At 34.0% G+C, this 27,961-nt stretch overlaps 1 protein-coding gene across 2 annotated transcripts; it reads right to left on the reverse strand.

Moving 5' to 3' along the window:
* Positions 1-80: 80 nt before the first annotated feature.
* LOC143227238 (uncharacterized) lies at positions 81-27,961 on the reverse strand. 2 transcript variants are annotated; one of them, XM_076458713.1, is made up of 2 exons: positions 27,799-27,961; positions 81-862 (listed from the first exon to the last, which is right to left on the reverse strand). In XM_076458713.1, exon 2 carries the CDS (start codon positions 857-859, stop codon positions 362-364), a length of 498 nt encoding a protein of 165 aa, XP_076314828.1. In that variant the 5' UTR covers positions 860-862; positions 27,799-27,961; the 3' UTR covers positions 81-361. The 2 variants fall into 2 exon arrangements, with proteins under 2 accessions (XP_076314828.1, XP_076314827.1); XM_076458712.1 differs by lacking the exon at positions 27,799-27,961 and adding an exon at positions 21,735-21,857 and having other exon boundaries at positions 83-862.

Genomic DNA, 27,961 nt, shown 5'->3' on the forward strand with positions numbered 1-27,961 from the left:
TTAATATGTAGTTTATGAACAAAATTCTTATAAAGTATAATTGGAATTTTAAAAAATGACAGTTTACGAAACTTTGAAGGAGGTAACAGAACAATAGTTAGTTCCTTATAAGTATCAGAGTTTAATTATATATATATATTTATATATATACACACACACACCTAGAAAAAGTTTATATATAGAATAATTATCTGATTCTAATTATTTTTAATTTTGTAAGTTTGTCAATTTTCACCAAAAATGTTAATTTATTTTCATAGTTTTATCAATAATAAACACAACAACAAAAATATTGATCAGTTGAAGTTGTAATCATCGTACATAAAATAACTCAAAACAAAGAATATAAATTTGAGTGTAATTATTTTCCTCTTTTCATTGGAGACCAGTCACCAAAGCCTTCATCAAAGACGTCCTCGTCAAATCCACGGGAGTCGATCTCCGGAAATGTTCGTCGTTCGCGAACATCAGAATCGATATCCATGTAAGAATTATAGAGAGCATCTTTATCCAAAGGGATATTTTCATCCAAGGTTTTCATGGGACGTTGGTTTACCAAAGTATTCAGAAACTTCCTAATATCTCCCTTGGCTACAGGGTGATAAAAGTTCTCCAAAGAGACAGGATTTCTTGTTGAATGTGACGTTTCTTTCTTCGCCAAGTTTGCAGTTGCAGTCCCCAGACGACGATTTTCGTACCCTATAAGATGGTTTTTACCATCGATAATAGAATGCCAGTATGGATCCGCAGGTGAGAGGTCTTGCAACGCCACCTGCCTGTATAATGGGTGAGCACTTGAATAAAGAACACATACAAGTTCCAGGCAAACCCCTAAAACTAAGGAGCCGTTTCTTAACATTCTCTGTAAGAAAGAAACAAAAACAAAAACTTGTGTTTCAGATAGATTTTCTTGTACATTACTTGTTTAAAATTACTCGTACACAAGAACGACTTGTACATTTATAACTTATATAGGTCGCAGTTAATAACTAATTTTTTATGTGATAGGTATATAATACAAAATATAACTTTCATAAAAACTAAAGATTTTCGTGTAAAATAGGCTTAACTGTGAAAAGATTTTTATTACAAAGACATATATAGACGACGACACACTCTTTAAATCGTACAAAATAACCAAGTGTTATATATCACGTGACTGTATACACGACACTGAGTTTCATATTGCCTGAATATGCACAAAAACTGCTTTACATATAATATATTTATTATATTTCTCGTTTCAACCATTTCACGTTGATTAAATAAATTTCCCTTAAACAACTTTGAATCACGTTTTATGCTTGTTTGTTTTTGAATTTCGTGCAAAGCTACACGAGGGCTATGTGCACTAGCCGTCCCTAATTTAGCAGTGTAAGACTAGAGAGAAGGCAGCTAGTCATCATCACCCACCGCCAGCCAACTACTGGGCTACTCTTTTACCAACGAATAGTGGGATTGATCGGTACATTATAACGCCCCCACGGCTGAAAGGGCGAGCGTGTTTGGTGTGATGGAGATTCGAACCTGCGACCCTCAGATTACGTGTCAAACGCCTTAACCCACCTGGCCATGCCGGGCTACCACATTTTATGCAGTAATAACATTAATCCCGTTTGTACAACATATTTCACAAGCACAATGTTTTACTTCTGAAAATTTAATTTTACAGATTATTGTAATATTTTTATTCCTTTCGACTGAGGACAAAGGTGCTACAGAAACCTAAATGATAACATTTTAAAATTATTTTAGTGAAATATTTAGTGCCTATAAAAACATATGAAGTTTTTAAAATATAAATAAGTAATATGATTATTAAAACTTAACATAACATTATTAATGAATACATTTTAAAACCAGGATAACCAAGAATATGGTAAATTATTTGAGGTAATTCGTGTAAAGTTATTCGAAAACTATATACCCTAGGCGTCCCTAATTTTGAAGCGATTAACTAGAAGGGAAACAGATTGTCAGTACCAAACGCGACCGGAATCTGAAATCATACAATCGGACACACTAACTGTTGAGCCAGACTAGAAATTTTCAGACATCTCAATAACGCGAGGTTTTTCCATTTAAAATTATCTGAGCAGAAAAAAATCTTGGAATTAAAGTAGTGATTTTTAATGAAAAATGAAATATAAATTTATTGCTAATGTTCACCAAAATGTTAAGATTCACACAAAAGTGTCAACTAGTGAATTTTCTTGACTAATTTGGATAAAATGTTTGCTTCAACACAAGTTTTTATCAATCCATACGTTTCTTACAATTTGTTTGGCCCAGCGGTTAAGGCACTCGACTCGTAATACAAGGGTTGCGGGTTCGAATCCCCGTCACACTAAACATGCTCGCCCTTTCAGCCGTGGGGGCGGTTTAATGTGACGGTCAATCCCACTATTCGTTGGTAAAAAGGTAGCCCAAGAGTTAGCGGTGGGTGGTGATGACTAGCTGCCTTCCCTCTAGTCTTACACTGCTAAATTAGGAACGGCTAGTGCAGATAGCTCTCGTGTAGTTTTGCGGGAAATTCAAAAATCAAACTAACATGCACGCTTATTGTTTGTCATATATTTAAAGTTGCAACGTAAGCAAATAAGTAATTAATTATGTCTTCAACGCTTTTTGTCAACCTCGTTTAGTTTTACATTTTCTTTTAGATCAAACTTTTCTTGAGAGTTCTTTCCAATTCTAAATGATGAATAAATATTTGTATAAATAAGTTATTAACTGGAGTAGTGCTGATGTACTCTAAGAACTCACGATTGAAAGTAAAAAAAAAGTATGTTATAATATGCGGACAACACTACATCTACTATATTCACTGTTAGCGAGAACTTTAGCTCAATACTGGGATAGACATAGTAATGGTGTAGACCAAGATGCATTGTCATTTTTCAAGAACAAACACTGCTGTAATGTGAAATGTAATTATAAGAAATTTCATTTACTATTTGTTGCTGAGCGGGCCATCCTTTAGATGTCAAGGTCCCACTTAGAGTACACAATACAGATTTTAAAAATTGGGGAGCACGTTCCCCTGTCTTTTATAATGATGATGCACATAGTTTCACATAATATTTAAATAAGGGTGAGAGTGGCGTAGAGTTGTGTGCCCTGACTGCAAACTTAAGATTTTTTATTCGCGATCGTTTGCTGTACAAATGCTTTTGCAATTTAGAACCACGGTTGAGTTATAAGAGTGGTGATCAAATACTATTATCGATAAGAGAAGAATAGCCCAAGAGTTGGATATACTTAAAACACGATATATTCGTGTGATGGTCAGTGTGATTTTTTAGGAAGAGACAGTGGCCAAAGAAGTGGCCGTAGGGGTGCTTTTTTATCATATTATCCTCTTTCAACACACAGCTCATAATATCTTTTCAGAGCGTTTAATGTGATTAATTAATTAATGGTTAATGGCCACAAAAGTGTGTTAAGGTCCGAAGTTGAAAGTGGGTGTAACGCATAAACGGCTACTCGTATCAGCGTTATGGTGGCTGTTGGGGTAGATTTTGTTGTTTTGAATTAAGCACAAAGCTACACAATGGGCTATCTCTGCTCTGCCCACCACGTGTATCGAAACCCGGTTTTTAGCGTTGTAAGTCCGCAAACGTACCGCTGAGCCACTGAGGGGCTGTTGGGGTTGAAATCTCAACTGCGTTTATGTAGTATAACAATAACAACAGCCACTTATTTCCTTGCATTCCTCCGTAGAGAGTGCTAATGCACTTTCAAAGATATATAAGATGTTCGTGTGCCCTTCCCCTACACTGTGTGTATGCTGTTTTATAAAAAAAATATTTTTTTGTTTTCTTTTTGGTATAAGGACGTGTCGCCATCTATGGATATAGTTAGCAGTAACTTACATCAAAGATAATAAATATTCAATAATAGCAGATAGAAAGGGTTTTAAACACTCATTAACGTGCACCTTGTTTAAAACTATTATCTCACAATGTTTGGTTGAAAACGGCCCAGCGATTTAGGAGTAGTAAAATAACAGACAAACACATACACACTTTTTTGCTTTATATATACACACACACACACATATTAAGTAAATTAATGCAAAGATGTTATTACATTTTTATTTGAAATAAAAAAATATTTTTAAATACACTAATGTACGCTACGTACGTGTGTGTGTTTAGTGTATGTATATATATATATATATATGCAGATAAGTACATACAAAAATATCAAGTGTTATAATCCTTGTAATCTATATAAGACTAATCCCTTTACTAATATATTAATGTCAGGTGCATCGTTCGAAAAGCAAGACAAGAATAGAACATCCACTAGTTTATATGTATGTTACTGGTAATATATATTACATTTTCCTAATAGGCTTTATGAATGAAATTTATTTCTATAAATGACGTTTTACAGAAAGAGCCAAGATCGATTTTGAGATAAAACTGTGTAGTGGCTTTGCTCAGTGGAGTGTGCAGCGTTTCCCTCCAAAAACAAACTACGTTTTATCTCATTTTGGAATGTAGAATTAGAGACGAATGTTTTCTTCCCAATGATATTCAATTACCAAAGTGCTTGTATTTCTAGTGTCTGACTCACGTCACTCATTGCGCTTGCTTTATGATGGTTCTGATATCTTTCACTGCCTTCCCCACGTGCAAGTTTGGTGTTTGCGTTGAATTTTTCATTGTTTGTTGCGCGCAGGAGATGTAGCAATGATTTTTTTAGCTACAACCCCACAGATATGGAGATATAGCAGATAAAAACCAGTTGCGCACTTAGCTTTATGTCTTCAGTCAGAAGCAGTATAGAAAATAATAATAACGGCAAAACTGCTAATAGCACAACGTTATTAATCACAACGAATGTTGTTTTTAGCCACAAAGCAACATGATGGACCGTGTTTGTCCTCGGATGTTAGCGTTGTGAATCTATAAACGTACAACTGATCAACCGGCAGACCATGATAAATGCACTATAAAACACTGTTTTTATACCAACTAGTTAAAAGGGCAGTGTTTGAAACAGTGTATTTTCTCTTATGATACACTTAACAATAAATTATTGTTTGTAAAACGTTAATCGTTCCTACCTTCAAAAGCCAGAGTAATTAGTAACCTCTGGTTATCTTTCAGCAAAGTTTATAATTTTAATTGTTTTTAGAATAACAACCACATAGTCTGTCATAAAAATACCATATCTAACATAGGGAAAAAATAGCACTGTGAGAAGTATAAACAAAGAGCACAATTTTTGCCAAAGTACAAAATACAAACTCATTGCGATCTGGAGTAAGAATTAGGGCAGCGTTTGTATTTTGTTGACACTCAATGATTAATAAGGTGTAAACGTAGCCAACTTGAATCAGAAATACTTCAATGTTTCGTTCAGTGAGCAAAGAAAACAGAGACAGATGGGCTGAGAAAAATGTTATCTTTTGCACCATATTTAAAATTTAATGACTAAAGAAAGAGAGAAAAAAAAAAAGGTTGTTGTTTGTCTTAGAGCAAAGCCATAATGGGATATCTGCTGTGTCATTGCCGGTAATCGGACCACGGATTTAAGCATTGTAAGTCTAGAGACTCATCGATGATCCGCCAGGAGAAACAAGAAGAGACTAATACGATGTTTTTTTCTAGTGTTTTTTGTAACACATTTAATATTCAGTGGAAACAAACAAAAAAGAAAACAGAGTGAAAAAATACAAAATACGTCAGCTTTTATATTCTTTTGGAGGAAAAACAAGATTAGTAAATAAATTAAAAAGGAAAAAAACTCAGTTTTTGTATCTTATTTAAAACTTCGTGGATGACAAAAAAGAAAAGAAAAATACAATAGAAGGTTAAATAAAATATGCCGGTTACGTATTTGCTTAAGCAATTTTACTAGGCAATAAAACTAAAATGGAGTGAAAAACTAGAAACGATACGCTATACGTGAAAATTTATTACGTAACAAAACAACACTTCATACTCCAGTTCTCACACGGGATTTTATTATCTGTTTAATGTGAAACACACATTTTTGTTGTTATTGCTGATTGTGTCTTGGTATTTGTAATTCTTTAAACACATTTCGTATATTCTCGTAAAGCTTGCTACGTGAAGGTAGAGTAAATGTTACAGTAATAGCAATTTCTCAAACTCCACTGCAGAGTGATATAAGATTATTGCTGGAGGGGGGGCGCAAGACTCTCTCTAATGAATTTTCATTCTAGTAGCCAAGCGATGATATCACTCAGGAGAGCATTCTGGGGCAGGAAAATTAAACCTAACCTCAGCGTTAAGTCAAACAACGAAATTAGTTTGTTTTTACTGAGTAGGATATTGTATAAACTTGAAGAAATAGTGCTGTGTGAATGGTTGAATTACCGTCAGTTAGGCTTGCAAACTTTCCTTTCTTTTTAATATGTAATCTCCCGAAATATACTATAATTTACATTAATCAGAATAACTGTTCGCTTCAATTGATTATTTCCAAATTATTTTCTTACACTAATTTTATGTGAGTAGCCAAGTTAATAAAATATTTTGATAGTAATACAGTTGGAACATTCAAAGGCAGTTTTAACAATATTCCAGCAACGGACAAAACTAATCTTCTCTAAGGAAAAATAGCACTGTGAGAAATATAAATAAAGAACACAATTTTTGCCAAAATACGGATTACAAAATCACTGCGATCTGGAGTAAGAATTCGGGCAGAATTTGTATTTTGATCCAACGCGCAGTAGAAATTTCGATTCTGAATTGAAGCAAAGCGTTATGGCCGAGCGTATTGTCAATCAGTAAAGCGATGACGTATTTTCTCAATTCATCATGTAATCAAGTTTCTTTAACGAGTTCAGTCAACATGTTACAATCAGGGCAGTAATTTCGCATAATCAGAGTAGACAGCTGACTAAGGCGGCAAATTTGAAATGGGTCGGTTATTTTAAGAAACATCGAACGAAAGCTCCAACAAAAACCGATGAATTATGGTTTTATTTAAGTTTAGAATGCAGGGAGCGCTGCTTCAAATCGACGTACCAATCAAGAGCGCTGAGCGATTATGGAATTGACACGTAATTAATAACGTAGCTAATACAAAGTATTCATTTCTGAAGCGATCACCTGAGATGGAGGTGACAAAAAGTAGATCGTAGGTTGGCATAATACCATACATTTGTTTGATTTGTTTAGAATTTCACGCAATTTTACACGAGAGCTATTTGCGCTTAGCCGTCCCTGATAGAACAGTGAAAATCTAGAGGGAAGGCCGATATTGGATCACTACGTTATGGTTTTGATGGCTGGACAAAAATCGCATAATTATAAAGTGTGCACGAATACATGACAGTTAATCTCAAACCACTGACGCTAGTCACGTATACAATAAATTATGGATACGTTCAATTACAATAAATCAGAATAGCGGGAAAAAACAAACCCTTCTTTTAAAAAATCGTGCAATAGTTAATAAAGAAGGTAAAGGTCGTCTGAGAATAAATATCAGGATAGTAGGTCGCATGAAATGACTGCTAAACTAGTGAGTTCTGTGATAGAACTATACATAGCGCTTGAAAGTAAAACACAAACGTCAAATCACATGCCAATTACGATGACAGTAAGTAAAATGGCGGTGCATCACTTGAACGATTATGATAACCAGGAGAGTAAGTTGTACTGAGAGCAGTAAGCACATACCAGTGACGCAAACCATATTTTGTAAATATTTACTGTGGTAGAGTTTAGAGGGCAACAAATCACGTGAATGAATTAGTCCAATAAGAATATGAGAGTAAGTTACAGGTCAATAACTCGTATAATATATCGTGCACTGGATAAATTATTTAACAGAGGATTGGAGTGCAAACTGCATTTTGGAGTAAATATATTGTAAAAATAACACGATAGTAAATTATGACATTAAATATATGAAATGATATTGCATTATGGAATAGTAACACCTACTACAACGACTACTAAAACAGTAAAATGTATGGCAACGAAAATGTTATTTATATCACAAACATGCTCGCCCTTTCAGCCGTGGGGGCGTTATAATGTTGTGGTCAATTCCACTATTCTTTGGTGAAAGAGTAGCCCAAAGTTGGCGGTGGGTGGCGATGACTAGCTGCCTTCCCTCTAGTCTTACATTACTAAATTAGGGAGGGCTAGCGCAGATAGCCCTCGAGTAGCTTTACGCGAAATTCAAAACAGACCAAACCATAGAGTTCTGGAGAGTGCATTGTTCGATTATAGCCCACTTTTCAAGTTGCATTATAAGGAAGATGATTAAAGTCATTGTCTTGCTCGTCAGGACAGTTTTGAAGAATACAACTATAATGGATTGTTGCATTATCATCTTTGTCTACCAAGAAGAAAAGAAGCAATATGGGGAGCACATGATCGACATTATCGTATAAGTAAATTTTGAATTTTATTTGCCCTTCTAAAGAAACCAAAAGATCTAAAACCTGCCACAAGAAATTTCTACACGTTTGTGTAATTTTGTGACGCCACAAGAAAGGTCAAAAGTTTCATGTGGTTGTCTTTGAGTTTTGTTACACTGTTATCAGATATTATTATACGATTCCAGTTGCTCGTTTTTCACAGTTTCGCTTTAAACGTTACTGAAATTGGTCTTTTGTGTTTCTATATGATATAAGCATTTTAAATACTTTTCATAGCTGCCATATGACAGATTTGATAGTGTCCCTCGCTTTATTGGCATGAGATAATCAAATCCTAACAAATGTAGAAGAAACTTCTCAGTTGATACATAATCTGATGTCTTTACAACTTTCAACTCCATCCAAACACCTTCAACTTCGGCAATCAACAAATGTTGAATCTTACTAACAGGTGTCTCTTTTCAAATTGCAATTGCTGAATGGTTCTCATGGCTTATGTGAAAGAAACAATATTCGATACTAATGTTTGTGTTAGACAAGGACCCACTATTACGTGTTTGGGAAAACAAAGGAAGAGCTATTCTCTTACTCATTGTTTTGCAGACCAACAATTTCTTACATGATCAATCTGTTTAGCTGATTCAATATATGGAGTGTTCTACAAATGTATGTTAAGGGTTTTTAATAAAGTGGTTAGCCAATGTATATGTAACAAAAAGCTGATCTAAAATGAAGATAAGAAAAGGATACTTAAACATGAGGCAGTAAAAGTACTGGGTATCACAGACGTCTGGACATAGGAAAATTAGATATTATTTTCTTAAAGTTCAACAAACAAACTTGCAAGGTCAGTTGTACATATTTTAAGAAAGAAAATACCCTGATGGCACAGTATACGAAAAAGTGATATATGTATGGTTGCTACTTGTTTGCAGTTTGAACAAAAATTATATTTCTCCCTATGAGTTCAGACTTATGGGACACCCTGCAATATTGTAACCTATAAAGATCTGTTTAGACAAATAGGTATAGGTTCGAAAACTGCAATTAACATGATTTAAAGGTATGGTTTTACTTCTCTACATTGCTCTAGAATATTTGAAAATGGATAAAAAGAGAAGTTCATTATCCAGATTTGTAGGACAGATAAATTAAAATCGTTAAGTGTAGTTATAAGTGAGCATGAAAAGTAGATACAGGTAAATATGACAGTTTAACAGAAGGGCACAGCGAGAATCTAACTGAACAGTTGCGAAACCACACAATGGACTAAACAAAAAGTCGAAATTAGTAGCTACAAAACAAATCACGGATAACACGAAAATCTAATGTAGTATTAGTATTAAAATGACACTCCATGGGTAACAAGAAAATTCAATGTAACAGTCATGGAACTATGACGTATAGGTAACACACATCTAAAGCAGCAGTAACAAAATAACATATCATGGGTAACATGAAAGCATAAGATAGTAGTCAACGAATATCGAATCATGGACTACAAGAAAATCCATTTTAGCAGTCACTAAGCACCAAACAAATCTGTTATATGTATGGTATTTCTAGCTGTACATCACAATGAACCTATTTCCAAATATAATTTGAAGAATAGGAGGCATTGGTACTAATAATTTATTATTCTACATAAAACACTTAGTTCACCACTATGAGAAGCTTAATCTCGTTTTGGTTGTCGATTTGTTCTTATCGAGGGTTGCAGTTGATGGTGGAATTCCTTGAAATCGGTATATCACAGTGATACGTGCTGATAGAATGATAGATGAGGGTTCATATTTATTTTTAGTACACTAAACATCAGTGTATGGTATAGTAGTCTTGAAAACAAATCACAAAAAACTATTACACAAGCGAAACATATTGACAGTGAAATGAATGAGCTTCATGTTCAAGAGAAACAGAAAATACGAACGTTTCCATTTTTATACACTATGGTTGGCTTTAGTTTGCTAGTACAAAACTTAGAAATCTTCAAATCTTATTTATATTATGCTATGTTAAAAATGCCAATATTTGGGTCAATTAGTAGGTATTGCATGACGTTACAGAATACCCAGGCCCTAGTGTTAAATCGAGAACTTTCCATTTACAAGGTATATGAAGTTGGAAAAAGGAAGTAAAATTCAGGTTTGATAAAATATACAGAAACCATATGGCTTAAATATAGACTTGTTGGTGTTTGGAATTCAAAGGGTGTACGGGAAGAGGGATTCCCCAACAAAAACTTTTGTCCCTGAAGAACAGTGCTTTACCTTTTGTCCCTGAAGAACAGTGCTTTACCTTTTGTCCCTAAAGAACAGTGCTTTCTTTACCTGTTATCGGATCTTAATTTTCAAGTTTAAAAACAGCTAATGAATGCTTATTATTTGGAACTATACGTTTTTAGTCAAATAAATCCGTATTATAAAACTACATAACAGTAAATTATAGAGTAGTGAGCTACAGAACAATAAATTATCGAGTAGTGAGCTACTGAACAGTAAATTATCGAGTGGTGTGCTACAGAACAGTAATTTATCAAGTAGTGAACTACAGAACAGTAAATTATCGAGTAGTGTGCTACAGAACAGTAAATTATCAAGTAGTGAGTTACAGAACAGTAAGTTATCAAGTGATGAGCCATAGAACAGTAAATTATCGAGTAGTGAGCTACAGAACAGTAAGTTATCGAGTAATGAGGCATAGTAAAGTTAATAATGAGAGAATGAATCATAAGAATCATAAGTTACAACGAATTAAGAACAGCAAGTTATAGTTTTAGTCTATGTGTTTTAATTTAGACAACAGTTTCCTCGTTTAGACAGAGAAATTTGATGTCACGTGATGAACATGTTTGAGCATTACAGAAACGTAAGGTAGGCTAGAGCAAGTGATAACTAATTAGTTAATATGACAGTCAGTATGTTTATTACTGTTAGCCAGCTAGTCAGCTAAGTCAGTTTTGTGAATAGTGAGTTTAGGTGTAGAAGGTGTGGCTTAGGTCTGAGAGAGAATCAGTAAGTAGGTGAATTTGTTGAATTAACTTCTATTGTGAACTTATGACTTTTAAGGGATTTTAGTAATTGGTAGTTGAAGAAGTAAAATGATTTTATTAGCACTTAGGGGAATAGATTTTGCCTTTTTATTTTTTACTGGATAATCCCCCAAAATTCGCTCAATACTTTTCCTTGTGAGAAGTTAGATTATTTTATTATAAATAAATTAAAATCAAGATTGAAGTTTAAGATAACATCATGTACTCGAGAAGAGCTTGTACATTTAATATAAATGTTGAAGTAGTTAGATGAAAAAAGAGAATTAAAATGAGATTAAGAAGAAAGAAAAAGTAGAGTAACATGTAAGTAAGGATAAACTTACTGCTTGTTTGTTTAAAAATAAACAGCACATATCGAAACCCGTATTCTGTCATTCTAATTCTGTAGATATACGGCTGTGCCATTGAGATGCGAAAGTTAAAGAAAAGTAAACAAAGGACGAAGAAGTAAGATAAAGAAAACAACAAGAATAGATAGGAACTTACAAGTGAACTTCCCAGGACAAGGCTAAAAGTAAATGTATACAATTACAATAATACAGTTTCGGTTTTGATTCCACATGGGGGACAGAGCCCAGATAGTGCATTGTATAACTGTATTCTCAAAGCAAACGAATGAATAAATGAGTACAAGATATGAGATTTACAGATGAACGAAAAACGAGCAAACAAAACCAGCTGAAACAAAGACAACACCTAGGGAATCATAAAATTTATATCGCAGAATTATAACAACAAAACAAAGTATGAAGTTACATGAACAAATTAGAAAGATAAATATAAAATACGAAGAAAAGATGAAACACGGAATGATATAAAAGAGATATGGAAGTATTATAAGAACAAAATTAAAAAAGTAAAAAAAGATGTCAATTTCAAACATTGAGAAATTCACAGATGCAAGAATTAATTTAGTCTCATTTTTCGACATGTCTGCTCAGAAATGACAACCTGAAACATTATTAGCCATGCTACATGAAATAGGAAAATCCGCTTGGTCTAAATCAATTAATGTAACTGTTATGACATCCATGACTGCAGGACCTTGGCAACTCCAACTACACAATTATCTTATCACGTTAAGTTGTGAAACTTAGTAGGCAAACTCAAAGAAATCTCTTAATCGCAAAATCAATACATTTTGGTGTAAAGATACTATTGGAAGCTTATAAGGCACAGTTGAAAATATCTTACAAAATAAATAGGCCGAGTAGTGAATAACATACTGTTCTTCTTGTTGCTTTTAAAAAAGAACGGCTTTTAAAAATATGAAGTAACTTTCCAGCAGAAAGTCATAACAACTATCAAACATTGTTATCTGCTTTATGAAATAGATTTGGAGTGTCACAACAAAAGAAACTTTCTACAATAACATTTTGGAGCAGAGTAAGGAGGAGAAATGATACTTTGCCTGAATCTCTTGCAAGTGTGGAAAGAATTGTACAATTCTCTTATCAAAACCCTCTACATGAAAAGATGGGTTAGTTGGTGTACTACTAAATTATAGATGCTTCAATAAAGGAGGTTATGAGAATTAAACTTAAGGAAAGTCTTTTCAGTTGACGATGGATCTTGCACTGATTAAAGTGGCAGATGACGAAGTGAAAGCACAATCCAATAATTAGAGAATTGTCACATCAAATGCTGTAGGAACATGATCTCCTGAAGGAAGTCTTGGAGAGACTCAACTGTTTAATTAGACAACTGCTCACTCAGAATAGAAGTAAATTACAGAACAGAAGGTATTTCAATTGAAACGTAAAATTCACATTATCAGAAGTTTAGATAAAACTATTTAGGAACTACGAACGGTTTATAAAGGACGACAGGAAAAGGAAATTGATATACAAAATATGGAGATTACGTGTCAGACTATGAGGATTAACCATTGATAATAAACAAACAAAACGAGTGTTAAAAAGGACTATACTCCAGCTGCTCCAGTTGAAATAAGGAATGCATTATTTAAAGAAACTAGTACACAAGTTAAAGGATTCACAGATATTAAGCCCCCCCGCTAGTACAGCGGTATGTCTCCGGATTTACAACGCTAAAATCAGGGGTTCGATTCCCCTCGGTGGGCTGAGCAGATAGCCCTCTGTGGCTTTGCTATAACAAACACACACAGATATTAAACCTTAAAGCACTTTTTATACATTTTATCTATAAGGAAAACACTTTAGGCCGTAATTTAAACTCTTTGTAATGAAGTGGATTTTTTAATAATATATTTTACCGGAATGTTTAGGAAACATGTGACACTAAGGTGAAAAAAAAAAGGGACAGATGTAGTCCAGTAATTAGCGTACTTATACTATGATTCTGAGGGTTCGTGGTTCGTGGACTGCTGCCATAAAATCGATTTGTAAAAATGGCGATCAAATCCCATTATTCCATAAGATAAGAGATGGCGACGGGTGCTTTTTACTAAGTGCATTTAGCTCAAAATTAGAAACGGACGTGCGCAGACAGCTCTTTGTGTGGTTTTGCTCGAGCAATCTAGAACAAAAAGTTATAACTTTAACGCTTTGTCACGGTATTCTAGGAAATAACATATTCATAGTATCATGAATGCGCTAGCTTGGAATTACACACTCATGATACTAAAAATGATCTGGAATCAGAAATAAATCAGAAAACAAAACATCCAATAACCTGAACGTTTACGGAAAATATATCATTCCTTATTAATGGGTGAATGGAGAACAGTGAATAGACAAATGGCATTCAGCAGTGTTGAAATATAAACATAAGCTATCTTAAAGAACAAATAAAATTTATCCTTAACGATCTTTAAACATCAAATAAAGACTAGGATACCAAGTCACGACTTTTTCGCTCTATGTGAAAAATTAATCTGTGTGTTCTTACATTTTGCTTGACTGTTTATCACCTTATTCATGAATTATAGGTTAACGGAATCAGCTCGAGAGATTACACCGTATAATTCCTTGAGTCAGTCTTCTCTGTGCTGTGGGTCGTGGCTCAAGGTGGATCAGAAAGTAAATATCAACGATACGTTAATTTTACATGAAAGAAATATGTTATTACAGCGATATTATAAAGTTGCAGTTTTTCACACTGTGATTTATTTTGTTATTCACTTCATCTCATTTCCATGTATAATGGTTCTCAATAATAACAGTTATTTAGAAAAAGATGTTGAAAATAATTTGTTTTTGTACCTCACTCATAAGAATGGAAGAACTAAGTTCATCAAAACACTGACATATTAGTTATGTTCATTGTTCTATTATATGCTGTTAGGGTAGGAATGTTAACTATAAAAACTAGTTTGTTTTGGATTTCAAGGAAAGCTACACGAGGGTTATTTGCACTAGCCGTACCTAATTTAGAAGTGTAAGACAAGAGGGAAGGTAGGTAGTCATCTCCACCCACCGCGAACTCTTTTACCAAACAATAGTGGGCGTAACCGTCACATTATAATGCCCCGACAGCATATTTGGTATGCCGGGTACTCGAACCTGCGATCTTCGGATTAGAGTCGAATGCCTTAACCACTTGACCATGCTGGTTAGCTGGTAAAACAAATGGAAAATTATGATAAGTTAAAGTGTTTGGGAAGCTTTTTTTTTTTTTTTTATTCCACATAATCCAGTAATGACATTATGTCTTTTTTGTGATCTAATTTGTATGAATTTTATTTTTTAGAAACAACATTTGGGTGGGCGTTATAATTGACGGTCAATCCCAATGTTCGTCGGTGAAAGAGTAAGCGGTGAGTGGTATTGACTTCCTTTAAGAACAAAGAACACTCTTAACTACAAACAAACAAACTTCTCTCTAGTCTGTCACTTCAAAACTTGGAATGACTAGCGTAAATAGTAGGTTTGCACTACATTAAACAAACAAAAGCACTCGTTGTTCAATATCCGGTTTTACTGTTCAGCTTAGAATAAGCCGAGAGATTATTTCTACACCTTTTATTCACTATTTACAAGATTTCCTAACTTCCACACAGTTTCTTGAGCGACAAGGCTCTGCCTTTAAATGCTCATTCTGTTAGTTGAATAACAAACATTTTTGTCATGTGAACAAACTCTAGTGATTCTTTTTCTCGTTTTCTATAATGTCTATTAAAGATGTGTAAAACATGGTACCCACAGAGTTAACGGAATTACACTGCACCTGAGACCAGGTCCTCACTGATGAATATTGGTTGTAACTTAGTGTGAGTTGAGCTGTGTTTATGTAGAAAGTGCTTAACGTTTCTGAAACGGTCATGAACCAGTACAAAAGGAAAAGTAACATATATAAACTGAGAAATGCTGTCTGCTAAATTATCGCAGCTTTGATTATCTTCTAGTTTTGACAGAGGTGGGTTTACAAAATATACGAAATATTAAAACAACTTTTGAACAATAGCAGTAAAAACGTCTAAAATGACTAAGTGAAAATTAATTTAAACGTATATCACACAGATTTATGATAAGTAAAAATTTAGTTATGCTTTCGAAGCTTTTTTGTGTTATTCAAGCCCTCCTCATTAGCACAACGGTACGTATGTGGACTCACACCGCTAAAACCGGGTTTCGATACCTTTGGTTGGCAAAGCACAGATAGCCCATTGTGTAGCTCTGTGTTTAACTTCAAACAAACACATCTATTGGTTCTGTGAAGGTTCTATAAAATAACTTGACCATCATTCTTAAACTGAATCTCAGAGCCACGACTTCTGACGATCTTTAAGTAACGAGTGTCACGAACTTTAACTTATAATAGACGTCATGACAGCAAGTTTTACGACAAATGAGATTGTGCCGAAAATAAGCCACTTCTAGTGCTGTTTCATTCGAATAGGTTAAGTTTTGTAAAATAATATACAACCAAGACTAGTTCTACATATCCATGATCAGTTTAGAAGAAAAAAAAAACACTACAGATAACGAAACCCCGATTTGTTGGTATGATCCCTTTCCAACTGCAATAGAGTGATGCACTCTAAAGGAAAACTGTTATAAGATGATGTACAAGATGTTTTACAACAGTTGGAAACTACAGAGATCTTGTACTTACATAATATCAAGATAATAACAACAACATTTAAAGACAAGATTAATATAAAACGTTATAAATATTTACTTCATCATTCATGAGATTCCCTGGTCTCTACCTGAAAAGAAAAGGTTTAGTTTTTGGCAAAGGTATATGAGGGATGAGTTTCACCATTCCCAGTTTTGAACTACCAAACTCCTGAACTGATTTTTGCCAACGAACAGGGGGACTTATTTACTCATCGCTGAAAGAGCACGAATGCTTAGAGACAACGAGATTTGAAGCTGTGACCCACATATCGTGAGTTCAGTACCATTACCAATTGGACATTTTAAGCAACAACAAGAAAAAACAAAACAAATAGATGAAGTCATTTCAAATTTATAATTTTAAGTTTCAACAAGGAGCACAATTACTGACAAGAAATTCGATTTTCTTGATTTTTTTTACTATATTAAAAAACTCTCTGTATAACTACTATCTCATAGATATCCCTAAGCATGATTATTAGAAGTTATACAGGGTAACGTTTCGTGGCTTGCAAGTCTGTGGAATGTTTTGTATTAGGTCAATGCATTGTATTATTTATCTTTTACGTTTATATTAACTCTATGTTCATTTTATGTAAATTACACCGTGTTACAATTTTTTTTTATGTTTAGATCATTTTATTTTAGATATTCTTGTGAGGCACAAACAAGTTATCGATTTCTACAAATAATACATGATACAATCATTTGGTAAACATTTATTATTACAGTCTAAGATTTGGAAACACAAGAACTTCTGATGACTCTCTTAAACTATGCCACAATTTTACTGTTGACAGAGGAGTGAGGAAAGGGACTTATGGAGTGACAAAGAACGTGAAATCAATTTGTCGTAATTGTTTACGTAGTACTGGATTATTGTACTTATGTTGTTTTATTAAACAGAACAAAGACAACACAGAGAATAAATTTATAGAAGATAGATGTCGTTTAGATCTTATGGGAAAGTGATGAAAAGTCCTTCTGAAAAGCAGTGGAAAAGGAGAGCAATCGGTGCCTTCAGGTCCTAAAAAACATTATTAGAAATGAAGGAGAACAATTGGTGCCTTCAAGCCCTTTTAAATATTATTAGGTATGAAGAATAGCATTTGGTGCCTTCAATTTTTCATTAACATTGATAGAAATGAAGAAAAGAAATCGGTGCTTTCAAGTCCTCATAAACATTGTTAAAAGTGAAGGAGAGCAATTGCTTCCCCAGGTCTTAAGGACTTCCGTTGGCTTAGCGTTAAGTCTAAGAGCTTTTAATGCTAAAAATAAAAAAATAGACTATAATGTGACTTTGTGTTTAAAAACAAACAATCAATATGGGTAAAAATCCATATGTTTATCGTAAAATCAATCATTCGTTCTTTGTGGAACTACAGGAATTCGTGTTATATTATGTAAAAGCAAAAACTATATATTTCATAATCTTTGAAGTTATCTCGACCGATGAGCCCATCGATTTCTTCACAGCACACCTCGTGATTCGTTCTCAGCCAATAAAGTATCGAATAATTATAATTTCCACCCTGGTCTGCTAATTACGATAAGATAAATGACGATAAAACTGACCAACGTATGCAGCAGATTGTCTTCTAAAATTTGTTTTGCCTCATTTAAACATGTCTGGCTACTTTTCAGTGGTTAGATATATGAATATGTCATCAAAGTTTCGAAGATAAGCCTTCTGGGCATATTATTCTTTAATATAAAAAATAAGCTTTTAAATATTCTATACAAAAGGAATGAGTCTTAACAAATTATTTTAAGACATACGTTTTAGCTAAAGATACTTAAACTTTATCTTGTAAAGAACAGCTAATTGTCTAACTTTTATATTAATAAGGTGTTTAAGTATAGCTGTAGACGAACTAACTAGCGTCAGAAATATACTTCACACTTTTCAAATGTGTTCCTCTTGGAAGTACCACCCATCCCTGACCCCTAGGTCCAGCATGTTTAGGTAGTTAAGGCACTCGACTTGTAATCCGAGGGTTGCGGGTTCGAATTCCCGTCACACCAAACATGCTCACCCTTTCAGCCGTGGGGCGTTATAATGTGACGGTCAATCCCACTATTCTTTGGTAAAATAGTAGCCCAAGAGTTGGCGGTGGGTGATGATGACTAGCTGCCTTTCCTCTAGTCTTACACTGCTAAATTAGAAACAGCTAGCGCAGATAGCCCTTGAGTAGTTTAGCGCAAAATTCAAAAACAAACAAACAAAAAGATAGCCTGTTCTGATTACAAGTTAGTAATTTAATGAAGTACTACAGTTTTGTAATTGTTATGAATGTATTTAGTCTTTTGCAACACACTAAACTAAAATTTATAGACATAATCTGTAATTTGAAGGAAAAGCCTGTAAATATTTCGTCCATTTGCTTATGAAAAATTATATTAGATTTAGGTCCAAACAGGATCATAAGGAACTGAGGTCTAGAATTATAAAGTTAAATTTTGGAAGCCAAAATCTTGGAGGGAGAGAGAAATTAGTAGAAAAGAAATAGAAGTGTCAAGATGTTGAAATATGGATAATAGAAAAAATTAAATGCCATAATATCTAATTAACATCATTAAAATAAATAGAAGCATTAAAATTTTTAAATATTAGAAAATGAATTACAGATGCTAGAATTTTGTGAAGAATTAATCTAAACGTTCTAAACGCATGAGACTGAAACGTATAAAACTAAGATAAATGTAAATATTTTGAATGAATGTTAGAATAAACAACAAAAATCTTTTAATATTAATAGAATTCAAAAAATATTTGTATTTACAAGTTGTTATAATGTTAAAATCAATCTCACTATTCGTTGGTAAAAGAGTAGCCCAAGAGTTGACGGTGGGTGGTGATGACTAGCTGCCTTCCCTCTAGTCTTACACTGCAAAATTAGGGACAGCTAGCGCAGATAGCCCTCGAGTAGTTTAGCGCGAAATTCAAACCAAACCAAACCCTAACTACTAGGTTTATACTACAGAAGTATTTTCATATTCAGCACTCCCAGCTCTTTCCCGTGTTTTAAATACCAAGATTAACTTAACCTCTTAAAGCCATAAAATACTATTGTAGTACTCTCATACCACCCCTTACCTGGTTAAGCCTTTGTTGATATTAGGGGACAACAGAACGCATATGGAAGAAAAAAGTTATTTGTAGAGAAATGTCAAGGGTACAGTAAAGCTAACTACTCATTTTTTATAAACATTAATCTGTCGCCACTACCAGGGTGATAGCTTCATTAAGGTCTTCCTCTATACACTGTTTATATTTATCTATGTCAAAATAAGGAAACTCGAATTTTTGCACCAAATATTATGGTTTTATTTAGCCTCCTATGAATCACTACATAATTATTATCAGTGCTATAACCAGAATTTAATATAATATTTTAACTTTAAATTTTCCGGTGGGTTTATGGACTTACAATGTTAAAATCCGAGGTTCGATTCCCTGAAATGGACAAGATAGAAATCTCAAGATGGATTTGCTTTAAGACAAACAAACAATTAAATTAATATGAAAGTGTTAAAGTTATCTTGTGTATATAATATGATCAGTCACACAAAAGTAGACTTATGATAAACTCCGGTTTTAAAATTTTCATTGTTGCTACAAGTAATGATATTCAAGAAACGTAACTGATTCAGTTTCTCATGTTACTGTAAATTAACATATTAAGATGATTCTATTCAAATAGTTCTCAAAACTTTAATAAAAATATTTAAAAATGGTTACATTACGGTGTTTTCAAAGCGAAACACAATGTAAAACTGATTTAGGTAAGATTTTGTCTAAACCAATGCTAAAAGCAACTTGTAACTAGAATATGAGATCTTTAATTTTTTTTTGTTCTGCACAAAGCAACACGATAAGCTATCCTACGCTCTGTTCATCATGGAGACTCGAGCCTCGGATTTTAGCGTTGTAAATCCGTAAACTTACACCGCTGAACCATTGTAGAAGATTTCTTATATTGATTATGTTTGTTTAACTAGAGTACATGGATTAAGATAATAATTTGTTTTTTTGATGTTAAGCACAAAGCTACACTATGTCTAGCACGGGTATCGAAACCTGGTTTATAACAGTATGAGTTAGTAAACATACCGTTGTGCCACTGGAGGGCAAAATTATAAGGCTGTCACAATGTTTTTGCCATTTGATTTGTTCATTATCAGATAAATGGAAGTATATTTCAACTAAAAATGGTTTTATTTTCCTAAATTCTATTTTAGAATCTTCAAAAGTTACTGTTTTTCTTAATAAGTATTTTACTCAATATAGAGAGAGCATTTAAAAAGAAAAAGAATTAGAAGCTTTCCACAGCTTGAGTAATAACCACGATTTAGTCATTATTAAACCAGATCAATAGAATACTACTATTTTAAACAGAAGATATTTCAAGGGAAAAAGTTAAATAATGTAACTTTTATAACGCGCTACTAGTACTGCGCGACTTATTAGTATCATAAATGGTTTGCTTATTCCACATAATTTTTGCGAGCTATATTGTTTAATAAGTTACAAATTGAGAAATGCAATTAATAGTTAAAAATTGTGTCGGATTTTTAAAATATGTTTCAAACATTTGAAATGAATTTGTTTCAGATTTATATATTTAGATTATAATAAATAAGGCATTGCACATAGTAACATATTTTAAGATTTTATGTTTGATTTTTAACGTATATTGCAAATATTTGAGAGAAACTTGTTCCAGTTCTATATATTTTTACATCGTAATAAGCTATGTATTGAAACTAGCATTTATTAATTAAAACTACAAGTTTGGTTTCTAACACGCGTTCTAAACATTTGAGAGAAAATTGGTTCAACTTTATATAATTAGATCGAACACGATATACGGATCCTTTACATGCAGCTATTAATAAGAAATGAAATATGCAAAAGCAAAGACACTCATTAACTTAAAGGTAAAAACTTCAAGCGGGTTAGAGAACGAGAAACATTAGAGCGCCTCTGATGGTGTTAAATAATTGAGAAATTAGTACTAATAAAAGTGCTCAAAGATTTGAACAAAATAATTCGTTTTAAAGTCCTATGAGATGGTTACGAAAAAACAGCACAGTAAAACATGTATTTCATTAGTTATAATGATGGGTGTAGTTATATGAAATTGATTTCGAGGCATCCATTGTACCCAAATATGTTTACAAAATATAATTTTTATACGATATTAAATTTCGAGTAATCTTGTATATATAAATAACTAACGTTTTTCTCGCTTACCTGCATGCCTCTACTTATGGTGCGCTGTATCATCAGATTAGTGAAGTGGATTCACGACTCACGATCTGTGAATAAATAACCCACAGAAGAGAGATACGATCTTTCGAGGGTGGAAAGGGACGGGCTTCTTGGATGTACAGAAGTTTATCATACGCACGAGAGTTTCTGTAGTCGGTTTGACGTCATCTAAGACCATCCCTACTTCTAAGTCTCAGCCCCAATTAATATTGTAGCAAATGACGCCATCTCACCGTCGACCAATTGAAATTCCACAAGAACGTGCATTACAGCTAAATTAAAACTGGCAGAATACTTCCATTTACTGGATAACTTAGGTTTGGGTTTTTGGAATTTCGCACAAAGCTACTCGAGGGCTATCTGTTCTAGCCGTCCCTAATTTAGCAGTGTAAGACTAGAGGGAAGGCAGCTAGTCATCACCACACACCGCCAACTCTTGGGCTACTCTTTAACCAACGAATAGTGGGATTGACCGTCACATTAGAACGCCCCCACGGCTGGGAGGGCGAGCATGTTTGGCGCGACTCGGGCGCAAACTCGAGACCCTCAGATTACGAAGCGCACGCCTTAACGCGCTAGGCCATGCCAGGCCCAGAATAACTTAGGAAAAGGCAAATACAATATAAACGCCAGTTATTATTATTTTTTTTACTTCCAGATAGAAAAAAATATTAGTTTTTAGAAGATTTTCACCTTTCCAGAAAGCGCTACTGTTGAAAAGTTGAGCGTGATTGTAGCAAGCACTTAAACACGACGTCTGGTTGTTTCTTGAAAATGATTACCAGATTAAGCTAAACAGATGTTTATTAAACATCATTTAAGTTAGTTTTCTGTTTATAAATTTCTAACGAGTTCAGATAATTATTCTCGGTAAGTGACCAATTATTGTCTTCACTTCAATAATTTGTTTTATGCAGTGGCATAGCATTAGGCGGGGGTTTTTGGTCCTAGGGCCCCAAAGAGATATTTAAAATGTTACTATTGGAATTGAGAAGGAAAATAAAATGGGAAATTTTGATGTTATTAGTTTGTACCAGGGCCATTCGAAACCTAGTTACGTCTCTGGTGGGACGACGTCGTAACTGCTATCACCAACTTTGAGCCACAAGTTTGTTCCAAAAATGTAAATTTGGAAGAACCGTTTTATTTATACTGTAAAAAACTACGTTAATACATTTCGCATTGTTATAAGTGAATTATTTTAAAACAGTGTAAATCTAAAGCTCAAATACAGAGGATTTCGATATCTATTGCATCCTGTTTCTCCTCAAAAAAGAGTGAAAATCATGGGGCAGTCAAAGCTATTTATATAATTCTTATCTGTCTCTACGTGTATATAGCCATGTTCCATTTTGTTACACAAGTTAACAAGATAAATAACTCTAGTTAAAAAATCTGTTCCTTTTTTTTCTCTAACGATGATTTTTACCACAACAGTAACGACTATGTGATAGAAAATACTCATACTAAGCCTTTTTTACAAAATATTATCGTCATTATATTAGCTCGTCCTGTTAGACTTTGTAAAATGAGATTTACAAACTCACATGGAATGTAATAGACGAGTTAATAATATTTATATCCAGCATAAACTAATCTTGATTTCATGCACAAAATATTTTACTTCATACGAAATAGAAAAGCAACATCAAATCAACTTGTTTAAAAAATATTTTATCTCACATAGAGAGGCAGAAAAACTACGGCAAGTCATCGTTTTTATTTTTACGAAACCTCTCTTTTATTCATCCATATAGACAGAAAAGGAACATCGATTAATTCTCTAGGAATTTAGCAAAGTAAAACAGATAAACTAAAACATCAATTTAATTCTTGATGTTTATTCGACTAATTGTTGTCAAAGAATGGCGTCACAATATGTGTGTTTTGAATTTCTAGCAAAGCTACTCGAGGGCTATCTGCGCTAGCCGTCCCTAATTTAGCAGTGTAAGACTAGAGGGAAGGCAGCTAATCATCACCCACCGCCAACTCTTGGGCTACTATTTTACCAAAGAATAGTGGGATTGACTGTCACATTATAACGCCCTGCGGCTGAAAGAGCGATCATGTTTGGTGTGACGGGGATTCGAACCCGCAAACCTCAGATTACGAGTCGAGTGCCTTAACACACTTGGCCATGCCGGGCTCGATATGTTTGTTATTTCAAAGCAGTTTTCGGTAATATAAAATTTCTCTGCTGGTTGTTGTAAGAAATGCTATTCTCTTACATAATATTATTTAGAAAAATAAAAGTACTAAACAAAACTACCTCTTTAAATATATAACGAACCTATAATGGAAATAATGCATTTCTTTCTTTTCTTTTTTTTAAATACTCCCTCGAAGACTTCATTTGAATATTCAATTTAATTAAATATTTTCTTATTTCCAAATACGTTTTTAAATTATTCTTTTCTGTCTTTACTTTAATAACTATATAACTGAAAAGCTACTACGTTATTAATGGTTGGTTATTTATTAAAATTTTAAAAATTAAGGGCCGTCATAGCCAGGTGGTTAAGGCACTCGACTCGTAATCTGAGGTTTGCGAGTTCGAATCCCCGTCCCACCAAACATGCTCGTTCTTTCAGCCGTGGAGGCGTTATAATGTTACGATCAATCCCACTACTCGTTGGTAAAAGAGTAGCCTAAAAGTTGGCGGTGGGTGGTGATGACAAGCTACCTCCCGTCTAGTCTTACACTGCTAAATTAGGGACGACTAGCGAAGACAACCCTCGTGTAGCTTTGCTAGAAATTCAAAAACAAACAAGCAATGTTATTGAAATTTCTTTTAGCGTATAAAATACTTTAAATTCTATGTGGTGTTTGCAATGTTGTTATTCACTGAGATACATGTTTTCTTAAACTTGAAGAGCTGCAAGAATAGTTAATACATTCTACTTACGATTAAATTCGTTATATTCTTAAGAGACATAGCATGGCCTGGTGGTTAAGGCGCTCAAACATGCTTGCTCTATTGGTGTCATACTTTGACAGTCATTCCCACTATTCACTGGTAAAAGGGTAGTTCAAGAGTTGGCAGCGGGTGGTTCATGCTGGTTGCCTTCCTTTTAGTTCAAAAATTCAAAATTATGAACAGCGTCAGATACTTAGATGGAAAATAGATTGTTTGTAAGAATTTCCTTTGTTCATAAACCATGGGACATATTTTATAGAATCTATTAATTAAATGTATTATTGGTTGCTTTTGTCTTAATATTCTAAATGAGGTGCATGCCATTTGTCTTTTAATTTATTTTTACTTTGCTCAAATACTTGTCGATTTATTTTTACACAATATGAAACTGTACATAACTGAGTTAATTTATACCCTTTAATCAAAAAGCACAGTTACCGTTGCACTCCGTAAAACTAACCATATAGGCAAAAAGTCTATTGAGTAGAAAACTGAGTTTTTAGAAAAAAAACGTCTTCACATAAATATAGATATAATAGTCATTCAATTCTAGGAGTTTTGTAGCAGTTAAATATAACAAAAAATACGAACGATGTCGGTATTTTACTATAGGTTTCAAAACGTTTACGCGGGTTCGAATCCCTCTCACACTAAATATGCTCACCCTTTCAGCCGTGGGAGCGTTAACATGTTACGGTCAATCCCACTATTCGATGGTAAAAGAGTAGCCCAAGAATTAGCGGTGGGTGGTGATGACTAGCTGCCTTCCCTCTACTCTTACACTGCTAATTTAGAGATGGCTAGCGCAGATAGCCTTCGCGTAGCTTTCCGAGAAATTTAAAACAAATCAAACCAAAATATTCATCTAATTTGGCATTTGTAAATTCAAGGTCCTCGTTAGGATGATAGTATTATTGAGGACGGCCCGGCATGGCCAGGTGGTTAAAGCACTGGACTCGTAATCTGAGGATTGCGCGTTTGAATCCCCGTCACACCATACATGCTCGCCCTTTCAGCTGTGAGGGCGTTATAATGTTTCAGTCAATCCCACAATTCGTTTGTAGAAGGGTTGACATACACATGAATGGGTCACGAAAACCCCAAGTTGTACTTTCCTCACTGAAAATCTAAGCAACTAATAAAAATTGAAAATCGTCAGTTATTTATCTTTGTACTGAATTCCATGCAAAATGGTCGAAACAAGCCTAAATAATTGACCAAAACACATAAAACTGTGAATTTATTTAACTATTTGCCACATCTCCCCTACAGTGACCAAAAATTGGCATTTTTGTACCATTTTCGTGTGTATGGGACCTGTAAAAAAAAAAGTACCAAATATAATGTAATCTGGATGAATTATTGTAGAATAATTGTCAAAAGGCCTTCAAATTATACTTATTATGGAATGTTGACCCCTTATAATTACTGATAAAGTTCATCATTATTGTTTAGAAAAGCATCTTTGTACCTAATTTCATGTAAACTGGTCAAAATATGGCTGTTGACTAAAAGTCACAAAATTATATCACTATTGTTTTAGCTCTTGACCTCCTAAAACATTCAAAATTGCAAATCCAATTTTTGTATGTCATTGTATGTGCTGGAGGCATGGAAATATATATTTCTTTCAATTTTCATCTTGATAGCTGTAAATATAATCATACAGTAGTCAAAAATATACATTTTGTTTTTGTTTGTTTGATCTATCTCTCCATAAAAGTGTTAGAAATGTCTAAATAGAGAAATGAAAGAAATGTACCTGGCTGTATTAGACCATAGTATAACCCTATCGATATTCTAGTCAATCCGCAGGGAACTGAAGGGACAACGGTTAGTTGAAAAGTGTATGAAACAAGACAAAACAATAGAAAAAAAAGTGTGTCTGTCTGAGGAAACCTGGTTAATCATAAGTATTGTATATGACCAAAAAGACGCATGCTCAGTTTTAGTTTACATTTTGTTTGTTTGTTGTTAAGCACAAAGCTACGTACAGAGCATCTGTGCTGTGCTCACTACGAGAATCGAAATTCGATTTTTAGCCTTAAAACCCTTCAGACTCTCCGTTAAGCTACCGGAGGAGGGCTTGTACATGAGCAAGCACTCGATGGCAACTAAAATAAATGACGTCACAATGAAAAACTAACGGAAGTTACGTGATAAGCTACAGATCACGAACTTGAGTTGACTTCTTTACCTCTGTCACGCGTTTTACAAATTCACAATCTCACTGACTAGATCGTAAGTATCTTTAATCTAACGTCTGGAACAATAATACCCAGCAGGATTTTCAAGTCTGATTGAAATTTAGTACTTAATTATCTACTTTGTTTGTTTTTCTACGGGAAATTACCAGAAACTTTATGATACTATGACGTTCTAATTAAACGACAAATAGATAAAACCACTGAGTTGTAATTGCAAGAAAGTATGTGGTACTCTAACGTACTGCGACATCTTAATAAAACGACAATAAAAGTTAACAAAACTACTGACTTATGACATTTGTTGAAAGAAACTAAAGTTTAAATGGCTGCTTTTTGCTTCTTTTTATTTCTAAATGTTTGAAACTATTTAGCTGAAATCAATAAGAAGTAAGTTTTTATTAAGTTAATCAGTTAACGGGTCTTGTTTGTTTCTGACCGTAGCGGATAAGTTGGCCCCGACAAATCTCTGTTCACTGCAGAATAAGTTTGTTCAGCAAAAATAGTTTGTTTCTTTTGGCGAATTTCACGCAAGGCTGTTCGAAAGCTTACATACCTTAGCCGTCCCAAATTTAGCAGCTAATCAACACTACTCATCCAAAGTAGCCGTCCCAAATTTAGCAGCTAATCAACACTACTCATCCAAAGTAGCCGTCCAAACTTTAGCAGCTAATCAACACTACTCATCCAAAGTAGCCGTCCCAACTTTAGCAGCTAATCAACACTACTCATCCAAAGTAGCCGTCCCAAATTTAGCAGCTAATCAACACTACTCATCCAAAGTAGCCGTCCCAAATTTAGCAGCTAATCAACACTACTCATCCAAAGTAGCCGTCCCAAATTTAGCAGTTAATCAACACTACTCATCCAAAGATCTTGAATTTATCTTTACTCGGAATAGGTGGAAATGACCGTCACATCTTACCTGCTCTTTGATGAAATTCGAACCTGCACCTGTACCCGAACCATCAGATCCTGGTAGATATTTCTAAAGGACACTAATCCTGAGAATTCACAACAGAGAAAAAATCATAATAATTTTGCTGAGTTGTTTGTAAAAACGTCCAGTTTCTTATCTATCTATTGAA

This window comes from Tachypleus tridentatus, chromosome 9 (genome assembly GCF_004210375.1).
Source record: "Tachypleus tridentatus isolate NWPU-2018 chromosome 9, ASM421037v1, whole genome shotgun sequence".
NCBI classification, from domain to species: Eukaryota; Metazoa; Arthropoda; class Merostomata; order Xiphosura; family Limulidae; genus Tachypleus; species Tachypleus tridentatus.

Coding starts and splice junctions, on each gene's coding strand:
- LOC143227238 (XM_076458712.1), bottom strand. CDS start 21,767: ATGATACAGCGCACCATAAGTAGAGGCATGCAG. Junction 863..21,734: donor CCATAAGTAGAGGCATGCAG/GTAAGCGAGAAA, acceptor TCTTTCTTACAG/AGAATGTTAAGAAACGGCTC.